The 20,263-nt window shown below is 38.6% G+C and overlaps 1 protein-coding gene across 1 annotated transcript in view; it reads left to right on the top strand.

Moving 5' to 3' along the window:
- Positions 1-20,263, top strand: part of LOC127788044 (ataxin-3 homolog) — a 39,617-nt gene that overhangs the window by 8,388 nt on the left and 10,966 nt on the right. Inside the window, exon 3 of the mRNA XM_052316165.1 lies at positions 1,994-2,406. Within this exon, the coding sequence (XP_052172125.1) occupies positions 1,994-2,406 (413 nt within the window). The remainder of the gene's footprint in view (positions 1-1,993; positions 2,407-20,263) is intronic.

The raw sequence follows: 20,263 nt of genomic DNA, 5'->3' as shown, positions 1-20,263 counted from the left end.
CTGAACTCCCCTGCCTTCGAATCCTAGCAGTTGGAGGCGGAGGGTCCGCCCCTGACCACCTCGGAACCCCCGCGTAGCTCAATTTTAAAATAAAATCCTTACCTAGAAACTCTGGCGATATAGCCAGTGACTCTGGGGATAGAAGGCAATGGCGATAGAGTGCAACAGGTAAGAGGCGTGTGCGCGATGTATTGGGCTGTGGTTGTGCTGTTCGTGATAATATGTGGGCAAATGTACTTTTGGAATATAAATGGTTACAAAGAGTAATAAAGTTATTTGCGAATAATAATTGTAAAGTTTTCATTAACTGTGATTGCGAAGAGTAAAAAGTATGCCTGCAAATAGAATTTTCCATAATTCAAACCACAGAAAAAAAAAAAAAACTCATAGGAATTAAGTACAATTTATCCTACTTTTCATTTTATGGAAAATAATTTCAAGTTATGACTATATCAATCCACACTATAAAATGATTATTTTACCTCAATTGTTAGAGATTAACCATATTTAAATAATAAGACTAAAACTAGTCCTATAAGAAACAATAAAAAGTGACACCTCTACCCTTTTGCTTTCTTGCTTTTCCCTGTCTCTTAGTCTTTGTTCACTTTTTTTGTCTCAATTATATACAAAACTTTATTAAAAATTTAATTTTAAAATGAAAATATAATATAACTATAAAAATATTTTTAAATTATACAAAAGTATATATCAATTTTAAATTACAAAAAAAAATATTCGATAAGAATATATTAAAAAAATCTAATTCTAAACACATTTTTTTTTTTCTAAAATACTTCCAAATATGTTTTATATGAAAATATTATTATATAAAAATTAAAAACTTAAAACAATCTTCCATCTTCAAACAAATAAAAATAATCCTAACATATTGAAGTATTACAACTACACTAAAATTGGGATTTCTCTTCCATTTGCATAGTGCTTCTCCTTTGTTGTTTCTTTGCTATAAAAATTATTAGTGGTTTCGATAACTATAAAATTTACTTGATAGAGAGGAAAACTTAAAATTTATAATTAAAAATTATCTAAAAATAGTGGCTAGTTTCAACTTGAACCCAATGAATTTGTCGGGTCCAAGATCGAACCCAACAAATTGTTGGGCTCAATCTTGAACATAAGATTTACTTATTATCAATGCACAATTGTTGGCTCATATACACTATTGTTCGTTGTGTAATATTATTGTCACTAAGTTTCTAGTATTTGCCTATATCTCCATCACTTATTTGAACCATCAATGATTCTACAATATCGTAAGTCATAATTAAAGTTGAATTTGTTGAGTTGAGTTTTAATAGAGTTACAAATTTAAAATTTTTAATTATAATATTCAAATGTATATGATATAAAATGATAGATAAGATTTGGTGAATATGTAGATAAAAAAAACTCCACAAAGATAGACAATATTGATATGTTAATAATTTAACAATGATATGTTAATAGCATGAGAGTAATCACAAAGTTATATTAAAGATAACAGAGTAATTGATATATTCTCTCAAATATTAAAAATATTATATGTAATCATACTAAACCTCAAGCATACCAAATACAATTTTATCTTTTAGCCTATGTTTGGACGGGGTATAGAAAAGGAGGAGAAGAGGGTAACAGGAAAATGGACACTCCATTTATTTGCAAGGAAATTTCATAATGGAAGAAGATGGTATATTATACTCTCACATCTTTTTTTTCGTATTTTTATTTTACTTATTCCTTGATTTAGATATAAGGAGCGGAAAGAAAATATATTTATAAATGTGTTTACAAAAATAGTATTTTTTTTTTTGTTTGTTTGTTAAGCATTTGAAGCTTGTTATACAACAAAAACAGAAAAGTCAAAAAAATAAAATTATTATTTAACGCAATTAGCCTCCCTCCCCTCAATAAGTATTTTTAAAGATAATTTAATTAAATATTAAATTATATTATAAAATAATTATTGCGAAAATAATTTTGGCAACAGGAAGGAATATAAGAACTGAAGTTCTTCCGTTTTCTCCTCCTCACCCGAGGCTGAAGTTCACAGCCAAACCAAGAGGCAGTGATTATATATATATACAGAGAGAGAGAGAGGGAGAGAAGCGAATTCTAGGTTTTTGGGGGCGGGGAGGGGGGCTGGGCGGGGGCTTAGAGACGATGGATAATGGAGGACTGTTGTACCACGAGGTGCAGGAATCGAAGTTGTGCGCTGTGCATTGCGTGAACACGGTGCTGCAAGGCCCCTTCTTCTCCGAGTTCGATTTGGCGGCTCTGGCTTCCGATCTCGACCGCACCGAGCGCCAGATGATGGTCGAAGGAGGAGGAGGCGCCGCCGCCCAAGGTTTCCTTTCCGAGGAGTCTCACAACGTCTCCCTCGACGGCGATTTCAGTATTCAGGTTTCAGTTGCTGTTTTCTTCTCTCGCGGTTTAGTTTCACTATTTGGTTTATTCATTCTAGGTTTTCTGGTATCTGTTGCGTGTTTGGAACCGTGGAATTTCGTTCAACTGGTATTTCATGTGGTACGGCCAAATTGGAATTCTGTGTTTCCAACGTAGTTCAAAGCGCATGAAAAGGCAACTTTCTGGAAATCCTTTCCTTTTTCTTTCTCATTTTGAAATTCAAGTTGATGGATTTTGGATTTTCAACTGTTAATTTTGGATATTGCAATGGATATATGGTTAGACGGGGAAATACGGCAAGAGGGATAGACTTCCTGATTGTGTAATCCAGTATCATTCCTTCTTTGTAACATTTCAATGGTTTGGTTTGAGCTTAAATTTGATAGATCTCCTATCAAAGGGATGGCTTCTATTTTCAAGCCCGTTCTTAGTTTGCTGGATGAGAAATGCTGCTCAGGGGAGTACGATTTTGTCTTGTGGCTAATGTTGCTTGTTATCTATTTACCAGGATGTTTGATGGAAAGATAAAGCAACAAAGGGATGTGTGAGTGTGTGTGTGGTGTTTATAGACTTGCAAAAAGCTTATGGTAGGGTGTCTAGAGAAGTCTCGTGGGGAATGGAGATCAATATTAACTATAAAATTTATTTTATGACCTTGTTATATGTTGTTTACGAATGATATTTATCTTGATGGATGAGACAAAAGAAGTTGTGAATGCTAAGCTTGAATTATGGAGGAATATTAGTTTCAAGTTAAGTAGGTAAAAAATAAAGGATATGGAATGTAAATTTAGTAAAAATAGAAGTGAAAATAATATTGCGGCGAGACTTAAAAGTCAAGTTATTGCTAGAGAAGGCAAATGTAGATATCTTGGTCCGATTATTCAAAAAAGAATGAGAGCTTGAGGATGTTATTCCCATAATCAAGACAGGATGGTTAAAGTTGAAAAAGTGCTTCTAGTATTTTATGTGAGAGCAAAATTTCTTGAAAGCTAACAAAGAAGTTTTATCAAATGACTATAAGATTAGCTTTGTTGTATGGCTCAAAATGTTAGGCAGTTTATGGTTGAATTCCATAGCTAAAAAACATAACCGGTTGAGGATCTTCTCCTATCTAGATCTGCTGCATAATCAACATTCGTGAATCCTAAAATGCAAGGTTCTTCTTCCAAATTTTCTCCACCATAAATCAAAGCCATAGCTAAGTTCCTTTCACATATCTAAATGTCTATTTCATAGCATTCTAGTGAGCCTTACCCGGATTGGCCATGAGCCTGCTAGACATACTCATAGCACGTGCCAAATCCGACCTCGTACAAACCATGCTGTACATAAGGCTTCCAACTGCATTTGAGTAAGGGATCTTACTCATTTCCCTCATGCTCGATTCATCACTTGGGGACTGCTCATGGGAAAGTTTGAAGTGCTGTGCAAAGGGGACTGAAACCTCCTTTGCATCAATCATATTAAACTTCTTAATCAACTTACTTAGGTAGGGCTTTTGGGATAGAATAAGCTGTCTTTGCTGCTTATTTCTTTTGATTTCTATGCCTAATATCTTCTTAGCTTCTTCTAATTCTTTCATTTCAAAGGCTGATCTCAATCTCAGTGTTGAAGTTTGCCTCGAGTTTTGTCCTAGAAGATAGCAGAACTGGAAGGAGTATAAAAGAGTAGTTTTGGCTGAAGAAATTAGGCAGCTAGGGGTTAAGTGTAATTAGTACATTTTGTTGGGGTTAATATGTAATTTCCCTAAGTTAGTTAGTTGCCTAAGTGTGTCTGCCTCCTCTATAAATAAGAGGGCAAGGCAGCAGTTTAATAACTCCTCTCTCTTGTCAAGTTCTCTGTTTCTATTGTGAGTATTCTTTGTTCAAGAGAAAGTGAGGCATGTGTATTGTGTTCTTGAGTTTTCTTGGAGTGAACAAGGGTTGTACTTGAGCAATAGGGTTGAGAGAGAACTTGGGTTTTGTACTGATCTTCTGTCTGGAAATAAAGGCTGCTCTTGGTGGGTGTTTGAAGGCTGGATTGTAGGATTGCCAAAGGCATTCCGAACTAGGATAAATCTGCGCCTAATGCTGTTTGGTTTGATATTTTAAATTCAGTTATTTTCTTTTCTGTTGTTCATTTTTATGTTCTTACATTTACATTGCATCCGAGAGTGTTTAAGAGGGTTTATGTGAGGGTTTTCTCGCCTAAGGGTGTAATCTAAGAGTCCTAAGGTTAACACTCAGCTTTAATTTTTGGATTTCTATGGCTGATTGACTAGCAATCAGCATATCATCTACATATAGGAGAAGGTATATAGGTATTTTACTAGGCATATGCTTGAAATAAACGCAGCTACCAAATGCACTCATTTTGAAACCTTGGACTATCATGAAGGAATCAAATTTCTTGTACTATTGCCTAGGGGATTGCTTCAGTCCATAGAGAGACTTCCTTAACAAGCATACTTTTCTCTCTTTTCCCTCTAACTTCAAATCCCTTAGGCTGATCCATAAGAATATTTTCCTCTAATTCTCCATGTAGAAAGGTTGTGGTAACATCCATTTGATCTAGGATTAAATTTAAATGTGTTGTTATGGCTAGAAGGATCCTAATTGAAGTATGCCTCACCACAGGCGAGAATTCTTCATTAAAGTCTATCATGGGCACTTGAGTGAAGCCCCTAGCCACTAGTCTAGCTTTATACCTAGGTTTATTTTCATTTCCAGCACTCTCCTTGATTTTGAATAACCACTTACAGCCTACAACCCTTTTCCCTAAGGGTCTATCTACCAAAATCCAAGTTTTATTTGACTCCATTTTGGTTTGCATGGCTGCTTGCCATTTCTTGGAGTCTTTTGAATGCATTGCCTCTTCATAAGTGAGAGACTCCTCACCAGTTTTTCTATTGCACTTGAAAGTGCATAGGAAACTAAATCCGAGTACCCATACCTAACTGGAGGCCTAACGTTTCTTCTTTGTCTATCTCTTGCAACATTGTATCTCTCATGATCTTGCTCACTTTCTATGCTAGATGACCCTTCACTCTCTCTATTATAATCCGAATCCTGATCTATAGGACTGTCTAAGACATTTTCCGATGGTTCCTCTTCTGGATTTTGATTTATAGGGCTGTCTAAGACATTTTCTGAAGGTCCTAGATGCTGTCCAACTTCCACAGCTTTTATGTTCCCTTCATTTCCTTTAGAATCATCTAATTTAATGTCTTTTATAGTGGAATTTTCATCAAAGGTCACATCCCTAGATATTATGGTTCTAGGTAAACCTGATTCTAAACGCCACAATTTATACCCTTTCACACCAGAAGGATAACCCTATAAACAAACACCTTTTTGCCCTCGGTTCAAGCTTTCCTTGCTTGACATGGACATAAGCCAAGCACCCAAACACTCTTAAGTGATCCAAGCTAGGCTTATGTCCTGTCCACATCTCATAGGGAGTTTTAAAGCCTATAGCAGCTGATGGAGATAGGTTGATAATATAGGCTGCTGTATTAGCAGCTTTTCCCCAAAATGTTTTTGGTAATTTAGCATGAAAAATCATGCATCTCACCCTTTCTAGCAAGGTCCTATTCATCCTTTCAGCAAGCCCATTTTGCTTAGGATTTCCTGGGGCTGTTAGGTGTCTTAGGATCCCATTTTCTTTACCTAATTGAGTGAATTCCTTATTACAAAATTCTAAACCATTATCTGCTCTAATAATTTTAATTTTACTTCCTTTTTTGTTTTCTATCATGGTTTTCCAGCTTTTAAAGGCTTCAAAAGTATTGTCTTTTGATTTTAGAACATACACCCAAACCATTCTAAAAAAATTCATCTATTACAGACAAGAAATACCTAGCTCCACCATGAGTTAAAGTTTGGGCAGGACCCCACAAATCAGAATGTATGTAATCTAAAGGGGCTTTAGATGAATGTATGGCAATTTTGAAGAATTCTACTTTAGTAGATTTCCCACATATGCATGACTCATATTTATCCAAATCTGTAAATTTTCCTTCTCCTAATATCCCTTGCTTAGATAATTCCCTAAGGCCTTGCTCACTAATGCGAGCAATCCTAAAGTGCCAAAGCCTTGTCTTATCACAGGCTTTTACATCAGTGGCTGCAGCTTCTCCACACATTGTGGAGGCTTGCAACACATAAATTTCATTATTTAGAATTGCTTTCATGCTTATTAGAGAGCCTCTAGACACCCTTAGGGTTCCACCATCTCCTCTATAGGAGTAGCTGTTTCTATTTAACTCTCCAAGGGAGATTAAGTTTCTTTTCAGTTCAGGAACATATCTTACAGAATTTAATGTTTTAATGAACCCATCTTGCAGTTTGATCTTTATATCTCCTATACCTTTAATCCTACATTCATGGTTGTTTCCTAACAACACCTTATCCCTTGCTGTTTCTTTGAAATTTAGGAACCATTTGCCTATGAGGTGACATGTGGAAAGAGCACCCTGAATCTAGTATCCATACATCTTTGTCAGCATTTTCGGACACTACTAGGGCATCGACACTATCATAATCATCCTCACAAATTGATGAGGTACTTTCAAAATTAGGCCTATCTAGGAAATCTTTCTTTTTCTTAGGACAATTTCTTTTAATATGCCCTTCCTCATGGCAGTTATAACATTTTATAACTTTCCTACCATTCTTAGATTTAGACCTAGATCTCCCTCTTTGCCTAAGGTCCCTTTTATCAGGTCTAGACCTAACAAAAAGTACATCCCCAGCTGAGTTTTTTCCTTCTACCCTGTGCTGCAACTCTTTTGAATTCAAGGCTCTTATTACATCATCTAGGGTTAGGGTATCCCTGCCATGTTTCAAGATATCTACAAATGTTTCATATGATTTAGGTAGAGAATGTAACATGACTAATGCTTTATCCTCATCATCATATTTTACATCTATATTTTCCAGATCTAAACAAAGTTTATTGAAATCATCTATATGTTCTTGTAACCTTTGACCTTCATTCATTTTGAAGGTAAAGAACTTAGCCTTTAAATACAATCGGATAGATAAAGTCTTGGTCATGTAAAGGCTTTCTAATCTAAGTCAAAGTTCAATCGCGGTTGTCATTTTAGACACCTCTCACAACACGTTATCCCCTAGACTCAAGATCAATGTATTATAGGATTTCTTGACAATTTCTTTCTTTTGTTCATCTGTATAAGTTTTAGGCATTTTGGATTCCCCCTTTAGTGCATCTTCTAGTCCTAAATTCCCTAATAAAGCCCTCATTTTCATTTTCCACAACCCAAAATCATTCAGTCCATTAAACTTTTCTATATCATACCTAGCGACTGACATATTTGAAGACATTTTTAGTGACTGGGCTATGTCTCAATGAGTTCTTGGTTTTTCTTGATCCTAATAAATGGCTTTGATACCAAGTTGTTAACTAGGGACACTGGAAATCAAATACTTAGAAGGATTTAAATCACTCTCAACCGCACCCACTCACAAATGAGATAACAGAACATAATTAAACACACAATATTATAATTGAAAGAGATAAGAACAGAAAATGCAAACCACACAAGAAACACTGATATTTATCCTGATTCAGATCGTTCTTGGAACGATCCTACATCCAGCCTTAGAACCTCTTCGAGAGCAGTCTTGCTTTATTGAAAATTGATTAGTACAACAGTATCTACTCAAGTACAATCTTGATTCGCCCTAAGATTACAAAGGACTCAAACGACTACCCTGCCCCTTATTTATAGAATAAGTGGGCGGACAACTCAATAGCAATACCGGGTTTAGATATTATCGATTTACCCCTCAACTAATAACAAAATTATAGTTGGAATAACCGCCTATCTATATATATCCTCTTGACTTGACTACCTCTACTGATTCTAAGCCTGACTCGAGGCAAACTTCTAACATGTTCTATAAATAGAGGGTCGGGGTGTTCCATTTCCTCTACGAGTTTCATTGTAAAGACTAGTGGTTAGTGCTTTGTAATCTCTGTTAGAATAGCTTGTGTATAGGGCTGAGTGTAGTGCATGTATCATCTTTCTGATTTCAAGATAGGGGAAACCAAAGCCTCATCAATTTGGATGTAGGGTATTCCTATTCAAAAGGATATCTGCACCAGGATAAATCCTGGTGTTCTTTGTGTGTTTGTGTTGTTTTATTGTTCTTTCTTAATTTGTCCAATTTCGTGTGAGGGTTATTGTCTATCTTGAGGGTTGAGTGCAAGTGTGTGAAATGGGAATTGTGGCAACAATCTAGTATCAGTGCCTTCGTCTTCCAAATTCAAGATTTCAAGAAAAACTCAAGGGGAAGAGACACGGTACAATAGAAGAATGGCTTCATCTTCATCCGCCTCAAGACATGATATTGAGAAGTTTGATGGGCAAAATGACTTTGTCCTCTAGAAGATGAAGATGAGTGCACTCCTCAGTAATCTTGGCCTTGAGGAAGCACTGGAGGGAGAAGCCAAAATGCCGAAGACTTACATGGTAGAACAGAAGAAAGAGATATCAAGAAGGCGTACAACACACTCATCCTCAGTCTCGGTGACAAGGTGTTGAGGGAGGTATCTATGATGAAGACAACCGCTGAAATTTGGCTCAAGTTGGAGAGCTTGTACATGACCAAGTCTAACCAGTCGTCTATGTCTTAAGGCAAGATTCTTTACTTTTAAAATGCATGATGGCCAAAAGCTTTAAGATCATATAGATGAGTTTAATAAACTTTGCCTAGATCTTGAAAATATAGATGTTAAATACAATGATGAAGACAAGGCATTGGTTTTGCTGCACTCCCTATGTAGAACCTATGAGACCTTTGTAGACATCCTAAAGCATGGTAGACACACTTTTATCTTTAGATGATGTAATAGGGGCCCTTAATTCAAAAGAATTGTAGAACAAAGTTGAAGGTAAATCCTTTCCTAGAGATGCCCTCACTGTCAAAATTAGAAATGATAAAAGAGACCCTAGGGGAAGGGGTACATCAAGGTCTAGATCAAGACCAGAAAGAAGCCTATAAAATGTTATTATTGGCATGAGGAGGGTCATATTTGTTAAAGCATTTGCCTTGGATTAGTCTTGATTCTTAGGAGAGAAAAGAAACAGAAAAGGATACGGGTATCAGAGGGGTTTCTAGAAGACCGTTTGACCATCGGTTACATATTGTAACGGTAACCGCCACATGTATAAGGCGGCTACCGGTTTTGTCCTTGTAAGTTCCACCCTTTATGGTTTATAAATAAAGGGTCAGGGGGTCTTATTCGATACACTGATTTTCATTCTATCTTGAGAGAAAGAGTATGTGTTGTGTATGTGAGAGAAAAGTGTGTATAGCTTTGTAATCTCCAAGATTAGACAACTTGTGTATAGGGCTGTGTGTTAGAGTGCAGTACATGTAATATGTTCTTGTGTTTTTCAAGATAGTGAAGAGAAAGATCCTCATCAGTCTGGATGTAGGTTCTCCAAAAAAAGAGAGATCCGAACCGGGATAAATCTCCGTTTGTCTTGTGTGTGTGTGTTGGATTTTGTGTTGTTTCTTGTTTCCTAAATTTTGTCTTTTTTTTTTTTGCGTGAGCGAGCGTGCAGTTCTTGAGGGATATCCTAGAGTGTGTAAGTGCGGGAATTGTTTCAACAATATTAAAAGGAATTGTCCCAAGAAAAAGAAAGACCTTCAAGATAGGTGTAATGCTGATGGTGGAGTCAGTGTGTGTGAGTTTGGATATGCTAGTGCCGATGCATTTGTTGTTTTAGAAAAGGTCGAGAATGATGTTTGGGTAATGGACTCTGGATGTTCTTATCATATTGACTCCTAAGAAGCACTGGTTTCTAAATTATCAAGGAATAAATGGAGGGAAAGTCATGCTAGGTAATGACCATGAATGTAAGGTGCAAGGGATAGGTGACATAAGGCTCAAAATGTATGATGGTTCATATAGGACCTTAACAACAGTAAGGCATGTCCCAAAACTTAAGAGAAGTTTAATTTCTCTTGGTGAATTGGGCCTATATGGTCTTAACTTTAAGGGTGATGGTGGAGTCTTGAAAGTCACCAAAGGTTCATTAATATGCATGAGAGCAGTGCTGCAGAATGGTATATACATTCTGCAAGCAACCACTTTGAGTGGGGAAGCTACTATAGCAAACACTAATGCCCATATGTAGGCTAGGCTATGGCATCTAAGGATGTTACATATTAGCAAGCAAGGGCTCAAGGAGCTTGCCAAGCATGGCATTCTAGGTCATGGCCAGGTTGCAGGACTCAATAAATGTGAGTCCTGCATCTATGGCAAAGCTGCCAAAGTTAAATTTAGCAAGAAGGCAATTAACTCCTCCAAAGCACCATTAGATTACATACACTTAGATCTTTGGGGACCATTCCAAACCCTAACACATGGAGGCTCTAGATATTTTCTATCTATCATTGATGATTATTTTAGAATGGTGTGGGTATATGTCTTAAAGTCAAAGGATCACACCTTTTAGGCCTTTAGGACATGGAAGATAATGGTAGAAAACCAAAAGGGGAGTATTATTAAAACCATTAGGACTGATAATGGGTTACAATTTTGCAACAAAGAGCTTACACAAATGTGTAATGAGAGTGGGATAATTAGACACTTGATTGCCCTGTGAAATCCTAAGAAAAACGGATTGGCTGAAAGGATGAATAAAACTTTATTAGAAAGAGTGGGATGCATGCTATTCCATGCAAATTTACCTAAATCTTTTTGGGGGGAGGCAATATCGACTGCAACACATGTGATCAATAGATCACCATCTGCTGCAATTGAGTATAAAACTCCCTATGAAAAGTGGCAGGTCATAAGCCAAGTCTAGACCATCTTAGGGTATTTGGTTGCTTAGCCTATGGTCATGTGAAGCAAAGCAAGCTAGATCCTTGGGCAAAGAAATGCCTATTTATAGGGTATCCCACCAGAGTCAAAGTTTACAAATTATGGAACCTTGAGACTGAAGGGCCAAGAACTATTGTCACAAGAGATGTGACATTTGATGAAGAGTCTACAATGAAGGCAATCAATATAGAGGACCAATTAGACTTAGAGGAAAATTCTAAGTCTATAGATGTTGAGGTCTAAGGTATAGTGTCTGAAAATGACCCATAAATCTCTCATCAGCAGGATTATGCTCAGCATGAAGAGAGTGAGGAAGAGAGTGATGTTGACTCTAGGAGACCAGCTGGATACTCAAAAGTATAATATGGCTAGGGATAGACAAAGGAGGAGTCGAAGACCACCTCTAAGATATGGTTTTTTAAACCTAATGTCCCATGCACTAACAAGTGCATCTGAAGTGGTAGGGGAGGAGCCTCAAACATTTGAAGTTGGCTGGGTCATCTAAAGAATAAAAAAGATGGATAGAGGCCATGAAGTTTGAAATTGAATCCTTGAGAAAGAATCAGACTTAGGTTTTGGTTGATAGGCCTCAAGGACAGCGAATTGTAGGTTATAAATGGCTCTATAAGATAAAGGAGCCTTAAGAGCCTCCAAATTTTCTCTATTCTCTCTCTTAATTTCCCTCTCTTCTCTTGGTTCTTCCTAATCTCCCTCGCTGTTAAGTTCTTTTTTAATTTTCTTCCATTTCTTCAGATCTAACTCTCAATTCCTCCCCAATTACCTCTTAAACCTGTCATGAACCCTAGGTTCCTGACAATTGGTATCAAAGCCGATGATTCTCGACTGAGATTTCAATGTAAACGGTTCATTCGCTCACTGTAAATTGGTCACGAGAAGCAAATTCTGACGGTGCTTCTTGGCTGTTGAGAGGTTGTTTTCGATCTGATTTAGAGCTGATAATCGGCGAGTAAGGAATCAATCTAATGCAACAATCGCTGTTAGAACTTGGAGCAATTTTCAGAGTTGTAACAGGCCAGTGATTATCGAAAGGGATTTTTTGGAAGCAAGGTGATTCCAGGCGTGAGCGTGTGATTCAAGAGGGTAACTTCAGAAGCAGAGTTGAGCAATAGGTTTCCAAAATCTGCAGTGAGCAGCAATTTCTTTTGAAGCTGCTAGAGCCAAGGCGATTTAGCACATCTAACTTCGACGAGCTAGGTGATTGTTGGTGCTTCAATCGAGTAAAATTTGGCTGTTAATCGAAGCAGATTCAGGTGATTGGGGCAAGAAGGAACAGCACCGACAATTCTTGGCGAATTGTGAAGACTGGTGGTGATTGGGTGAGGAGGAGGAATCGGTGGGGAGGCGATCGTTGAATCCGCAACGATTGCGAGCAGAGCTGATTCTGGCCATCCAAGCGAACTAAAGAAGTGACAGCGGAGCAGGTGGTCCTTTTACCTTTGGACAGTGGTTGCGGCCAGTGGACAATGATTGGGTGGGTTGTGGCAATTGCAAATTTGGATTGACAGTAGATAGGCTGAGTTTCTAATCTGATTTTGAGGGTTATTGCTGGCCGACGTGATTAACTCCATAGGCGATTTTGGCAGTTCAGTGCAGTTAATTAATCGGAGTCTATTGAGTTCTCGAAAGATTGCAGTTGAGCCGACGATTCGCTGCAAATTTAATTGAGCTGTTGTTGCTTGAAGTGGAAGGGTGAAGCGAATTCAGCAGAATTGAGAGCCAAATCCTAAACTGCTGCAACCATTGATTCTCAATTTTAGAGAATTCCGTTGTTTGCATCACAATCGCTCAAGGAAGATGAGCAGCCTAGGCTATTCCAGTGGTGAATTCTGACGATCTAGCAGAATTCCGATGATCTGGAAGGTTGATCAACTTTTGGAGCAATGGTGAACAATGGTGATTTATGAAGGTGAACGGTGGCTGCTGTGAAGCAAAGACATAAGGGAAGTAAACTTAGAGGCGGATTTCGTTTGAGAAGTGGATTCTTCCAACTTATCCAGCTCGTTGATTGTTGGCACTTGAAGCTGTGAGTAAAGGGAACAATAGGTTGATTTAGGCTTTGAAATTTGGTTAACTTTGTTTGAAGTAGGAAGGCGAAGTAGAGCTAGTGTTCTTCAGTTATTGAATTGCATTTGAGGCGAGTAGAGGAACTGTTGCAACAGACGAAACAGAAGAATGTGCAGAGCTCTTCTCCTTGGTCTTTACAATGTTTTGTTGGTGAGAAGTTGACCATGGGGAGCAGTTCATGCATGAGACAAATGGAGTCTCAATGGTAGCAGAAAAAGGTTGCATTATCAACTGGAAACAATAGGAAACATGAGGAGTTTGTCCAGAAGCCTCAGGCATGGGAAAAGAAGTTTGAGAAGGGGATCTACCAATTGGACAAGGAAATAAGAAGTGCGGTACATGATACAAGCAAGGAATTCAGCCGTATGTTACATGAGTAGTTGTAGGAGTTTGTGATGATACTAATTAAGAAGTATCACTACAACTTTCCCGCTGAATTCTTCAATGATTATCGCGGGAGTTTTAACAAAGAGGAATTCTTAAAAATGGAGCAACTGAAGGAGAAATCAAGTTGGAGGGAATCAAATTCATTGCTCACCTCCGATCTTGAGCAGAAGAAGTATTCCAGTTTAGGCAGAAGCTACAAGGAGTATTTTTGAAAAAGAAGTCCATGTAGAGGAAAATTCCAGCAAACACAAAGAAAAAGGAGTTGTTGGATTATTTGCATGTAATTAGGAGGTTCCGACTGAAACTTCAACCAATATTAAGGAAGTTGGCGCTATAATTGAAGCGAACGAGTCAATGGAAACTCAGGATTCCGAAGATGATAGAATATTGGATGAGAAGATTTGTGTAGACCACACTTTACAAGAACAAGAAGCTGGTGATCTCGGTGATGAACAACCTACACACCAAATTGGAGACGAAAACTACCATGAAGATGGCTTTCATGCATTTGATAGATCAGGCAGGGGTATTCGTTTCATCTGATAATCTGGCTGTAAATCATTGTTAGGGAAGAAGGTTGAGATGGAGGCCAGGTGCAGTCACTGAGAAATCGTTGACTGGAATTGAAGTTACAGCAGCTCCTAATTCTAATGCTCGCAGATAGCCTTGGTTTGAATATTCTAGGCAAGTCTACAATTCTCCATTGCTGCATTTCTAGGATGTTGATATTTTTGCAACAAAGCATGGATGTGGGTTGAATGGGAATATAGTAATGGCAGTGATGGATGTAGGTCTGCCATTCTTACTTGTATTAGACGGTAAAGAACTATTAACGATAGTCACATACATGGTTAGTCCTCCTTTTAGACTCAATTTCAATTGCTAACTTTATTAGTCAAGGTGTGGCTGATTATGTTCTTAAAGTGGAGACCAATCTTGATTGGACCTCTAGTGTAAGAGGTGGGTTGTAGTAGGCTTGAACTCGATCAGGTTGTTCTTTCCTAATCTGTCTAATTTCGTGTGAGGGTTATTGTCTTTCTGGAGGGTTGACTGCGAGAGTGTGGAGCAGGAATTGTGGCAACAAAATCCATGCTGATATTGGTTCACACTTGATCAAGTATGGATAGAGGTTGCAACATCCCCGAAGGATGGATGTTTTCATGTTTGCACCTATTGCAATTGTCACAGCCCTTCACATATTCTTTCATCACTTTTTTCAATCTGGGCTAGTAGAATAGTTGTTTAACTTTGCCATATGTATTTTGCATACCCGAATGGCCTCCAATAGGAATCATGTAGTGATATCAATACCTTCTTCTTGAGAGGTTCATCCTCCCCAATCACCAAGCTTTCCTTGTACTTTAACAGTCCATTTTACAGTGTATAGCTAGGTTTGCTAACTGGGTCAATAGTAAGTTGCTCCATAAGTTCCTTAGTCCACTCTCCCTTATTATAGCTAGGTTTTACTTCCAGGAACCAATCAGGTGTAAGGGAAGTAATAGCAGTTGAACCCTCTTGCTACAAGCACAGAGAGAGAGCATCGATTGCCTTGTTCTCATAGCCTTTCCTGTATTGGATGACGTAATCAAGCCTCATTAATTTTGACATACCTTTTCTCTAGAGTGAAGTTTTTGCTGCAACATAAACTTGAGGATCTCATGATCAATCCTTATGATGAACCTTCCCTATTTAAGGTAATGTCGCCATTTCTCTACTGCTATTAGAACAACCAAAAGTTCCTTGTCATATACACTGAGGCCCAAATGTTTGAGAGCCAATGCTTGGCTGATTTTGATAGGGGTTTGCCCCCTACATTAGAACAGCCCACACCCCACAATCACTTGCATCCGTCTCTAATACAAAGGGTTGATTGAAATCTTGGAGATTTAATATAGGGACCTCACTCCTGGCTGTTTTCAGCCTTCCAAAAGCTTCCTCCGCCCTCTCACCCCAATGGAATCCCTTCTTCTTCAACAACTCTGTTAGAGGCTTATTGATGATGCCATAGTCCTTAACAAACCTATGGTAGTACCTGGTAAGGCCCAAGAATCCCCTCAGAGCTTTCACAGTAGTAGGTTTTGGCCAAGTAGTCATGGTTGTTACCTTGTGGGAATCTGTGCTTACTCCTGCCCCATAAATAATGTGGCTAAGATAATCCACTTGGGTTTGTGCAAATGCACATTTGGACTTCTTGATGTACAACTTATTGAACCTGAGGACTTGTAGAGTGGTCCTTAAGTGTTTGGAAAAAGTAGGGTTGTACATTAGGATATCATCAAAGAATACTAGAATAAATTGGCGTAAGGCTCAAATATTTGATTCATAAGGGCTTGAAAAGTTGCTGGGGCATTGGTCAATCGGAAAGGCATTACCAAGAATTCATAATGCCCTTGATGGATTCTAAATGTGGTTTTGTGGATATCATTAGTGTTGTGTTTGCTCCGAGTTTGAGTGATAGGAGATCAGTAATATATTGGTGATTCATCAGCTGGAAGTTAAAACAATTAGGTTTCCAATACCAAGTGTAATTTACTTAGTTTTTGGGGTCTAATTGTAATATCCCAATATTGGTCAATTACATTGGGGTCTCTTCCCTTTCTATAAATAAGAGGGCAGGAGGCAGTCGAGTGATCCAAGAGGGAGTTTCTATTCATCTGTGATCGAGTATTGTTTTCATTCTTGAGAAAAGAAAGGCTAAGTGATAAGGATTTAGTCTTGTGTATTCTTGAGAGAATGGGAGGTTTGTACTCGGGGATATAGATGAGGGCGAGGGGCTGATGTACTAATCATATTTCCAACTAAATAAAGATTGTTCTGTGGGTGTTGGACTGCTAGATGTATGTTTGCCTAAGTGCATTTCGAACCAGGATAAATCTCGACCTTGTGGTTTGATTTTCGCTTACTGTTATTATATTTTCTTCTGGTAGAACTAATTACTTTATTAGCTTTCTAATTTTGTGTGTGTGTAAGGGTTTGTTGTCATGACCCAAGGATTCATAGAAAGGCAATATAGTAATAGGTTGATAATAGTTGTTAGAAGATATTTTAGATATTTTAGCATTTGGTTAGAAGTACATGGGTGCTGTTATGCAGTTAGTTAGGAGCAAATATGTCTATAAGGCTACGTAAATGGATGGGGTTTTCATGCTTGAATTGATTGAATGCAAATCTGATTCTCTCTCTACAATTCTCTCTATTCTCCCTCTTCGTTTCTCTCTACTGCTCTCTCTTATTTCTCTCTACATCTTCCCCCATTTCTGTCCATTTTTCCTCTCCAATGTTCTGTTCTCGAGTCTATTCCATCATATCCTTTTGATTGTCGATCCAATTCTGGGCTAAACCCTAGGTACATGTCAATTGGTATCAGAGCCACCATTCCTCAGCGGTTCTCTCTGTTAAGTAATTCCAACAATCGTAGCAGCAATCAGTGTCCGACGAATATCTAGCAATATAGGTGAACTCTTGAGGAGCTGCAATAGTAGTGATTAAACTCACCAGGAGCTCTAACAGAGTCGATCGAACCCTCAAGAGATCGCAATAGAGCCCGTCCTAAGCCTTTTGATTAGCTCAACTACAACATAGCAGTCACTTCTTGGCTGTAATTTCAATCAATTCTAGATGTGGAGACGAGGCAGAGGCATTTATGAAAACTAGCAGTAGCAGACGAGTTTGAGTGGTGATTTTCTTTCCACATTTCTGATCTCAGTCAAAAGGAAACAAGGAGTGATCGAAACTAAGATTCACTGGTGAATTTCGGCATTCGGGACAGAAGCAACCAAGCAATTTTTGGTTGAATCGTGGAATTCGATTCCATGACTTGAGGAGGAAATTGTTGCAGCAGGTTTGGCTTGAAGAGGAACAACACTTGAAATTCGCCACTTCTAGAATCAAAGTCGGAGGCAAGTTAGGTTGTTGAAGGCGACTTTGAAGGACCGAGGGAATCACAAAAAGTTGATTCTCGGCGGATCGGTTGTCGGCAGTTGCTACAGTGGCGATCCAGATAGAGTCGCTTGAATTTCAAAGTCAAGCCAAGGTCCTTCGACTAGGTGATTGGGTGTGGGTGGCGGCCGTTGTAAGTCTTGATTGGTGGCGGCGATTGCAATAATTCTTAGGTTGTTGATTCTCCATTCCATTGCGGCAAAGTAGTTTCGGCTCGAAGCTGTAGGCAAATTTTGTTCGGAGAGATGGATTCCTTTGACTTCGTTGCTTGTGAGTTCCGACACCCTAGGCTGCTAATTTTCAAGTCGGAAGGCGTTTGAGGCGAGAATAGAAGGCTTTGGCAGCAGGCGAGCCAAGAAGTCGTTACTGGTGTAGGAGTTCCAAGCAATCACGAGCAAGTAAGGAGGCTGTTTATCCATTGCGTTAGTCAGCTCTAATGGGCAATTCAGTTGCAGATCAGAGTGGCGTAGCAGATTCAGTGGATTCTATGTGAGAAGTGGATTCTTCCATCTTATCCAATTCCTTGATTGTTGGTGTTGGAGGCCGTGAGCAAAGGAAACAAGAGGTAGATTTTGGCTGTAAATTTTTTGCTAACTTGGGTCAAAGTGGAAAGGCAAAGAAGAACAGGTGCCCCAACTATTGAGTTGCAATTGAGGTGAGTATAGGAATTGCTATAACAGGCAAAACAAAAGCATGTATAGAACTTCCATTCCTTGGCCGTCGAAGTATGTTGTTGGTGAAAAGTCGGCCATGGCTAGCAGTGCATATATGAGACCATTGGAGTCTCAATTGCAGCAGAAGAATGCTGCATTTTCAGTGGAAAATTTTGCTTGTGAATCCATGGGAAGCAGTGGAAGCATGAGGCAATTGGAGCCTCAATGGCAACAGAAGAAGGCTGCAATTTCACCTGTCAACAACAAGAATTAGGAGCAATTTATTTGGAAGAATCAAGCTTGGGAAAGGTTGGATAATGTGTCTAGTCGAATTGACAAGGAAGCAAGTAGTGGGATTCATGAAACGTGCGAGGAATTTGGTTGTATGTTCCACGAGAAGTTGCAGGAGTTTGCAATGATACTGACTAAGAAGTATCATTATAACTTCCCGGTGGAATATTTTGATGATTATCATGGAAGTTTTAACGAAGAGAACTTCCTTAAAATGTAGCAGCCAAGTCAAGAGTTAATACACTTGAATGTGCCGAATGAGGACTGGCAGGAAAGAAATGAAAGGTCAATGAAGGGATTTACAGAAGAAGCAAGGCCCCTTGCATTACTGCAAGTGACGAGCCCATTATATGGAGAATTGGCTAATGTGGGGAATGCAATTGCGGGGAAAGCTAAGGATTCCTTGGCTTGGGTCAAAATAGGCAGCGAGAAGGTGGAGACAACACTAGTTGGAGGATATCTTACCATCAACATAAAAGACTCTAGCATTGAACAATATAATGGTGTTGCTGCCATTTCAGAAGGGTCAAGCCATATTGCAGAAGATGCTGATTTCTCTTCCAACCAAGGGAAGTTTTCTGCGAATTATGACCTTGATAGTAGTTCTATCCACCAGTAGCAGATTCAAAGTGGTGAGGAATTCTTGAAGCCGGTTGTAGCTGGGGAAAAGCTAAAGGAGGCAACTAAAAAAGTCAAAGGTTTTGTCAAAGGGAACAAAACTCCCACTGCTGTGTTGGTTCTTCCTCTAGTTTGCAAATCCGAATGCTTGTACATTGAAGGACGAATAGATGGCTAGAGAACTAGTTAATCAACCCTCTGTATTCAGAACAACACACAACGAAGATGATGAGAAGAGGGGAACATATGTGGTAGCTGGTCAATTGTGTGAGTTTCAGAATGATCAACATTTGAAGACTGTAGGGTTGCCGATTTCAGCTGCTACCTGCAACAAGGAGCGGCTAAATTCATTGAAGGCATTTGATGTGGACACATAGACAAGTTTTGGCATTATATTGGATCCCCAGACTATGGGTACTAGCAACCTTAATTTGGTAGCTATTGCAAACTCAAGGGAAATAATATGTTACTCTTTGGAGGAAGATGCAGCCTTGTCTGTAATGATTATCATTTTTGTTTCAATTGAGAACCTAAAAATGAAGAAGAAGAGATCTAGAAGGAGGAAGAAAGAAAGAAGGATGAACCAGATAGAGAATGTTGGAATTGGATGAAGAGCCATGGATACTTGTTGCAAGTTCTTGGGGATAATAACTCCCTCAAGGAAGGGGGGATTGTCATGACTCAAGGATCCATAGAAGGACAATATAGTAATATGTTGATAATAGTTGTTAGAAGATATTTTAGCATTTTGTTAGAAGTACATGGGTGTTGTTATGCAGTTAGTTAGGAGCAAATATGTCTATATAAGGCTATGCAAACAGATGGAATTTTCATGCTTGAATTGATTGAATGCAAATTTGATTCTCTCTCTACAATTCTCTCCATTCTCCCTTTTTTTTCTCTCTACTGCTCTCCCTTATTTCTCTCTACATCTTCCCCCATTTCTGTCCATTTTTCCTCTCCAATGTTTTGTTCTTGAGTCTATTCCATCATATCCTTTTGATTGTCGATCCAATCTTGGGCTAAACCCTAGGTAC

This window comes from Diospyros lotus, chromosome 13 (assembly GCF_014633365.1).
Source record: "Diospyros lotus cultivar Yz01 chromosome 13, ASM1463336v1, whole genome shotgun sequence".
NCBI lineage: Eukaryota > Viridiplantae > Streptophyta > Magnoliopsida > Ericales > Ebenaceae > Diospyros > Diospyros lotus.
This window is presented reverse-complemented; position numbering and strand designations above follow the sequence as displayed.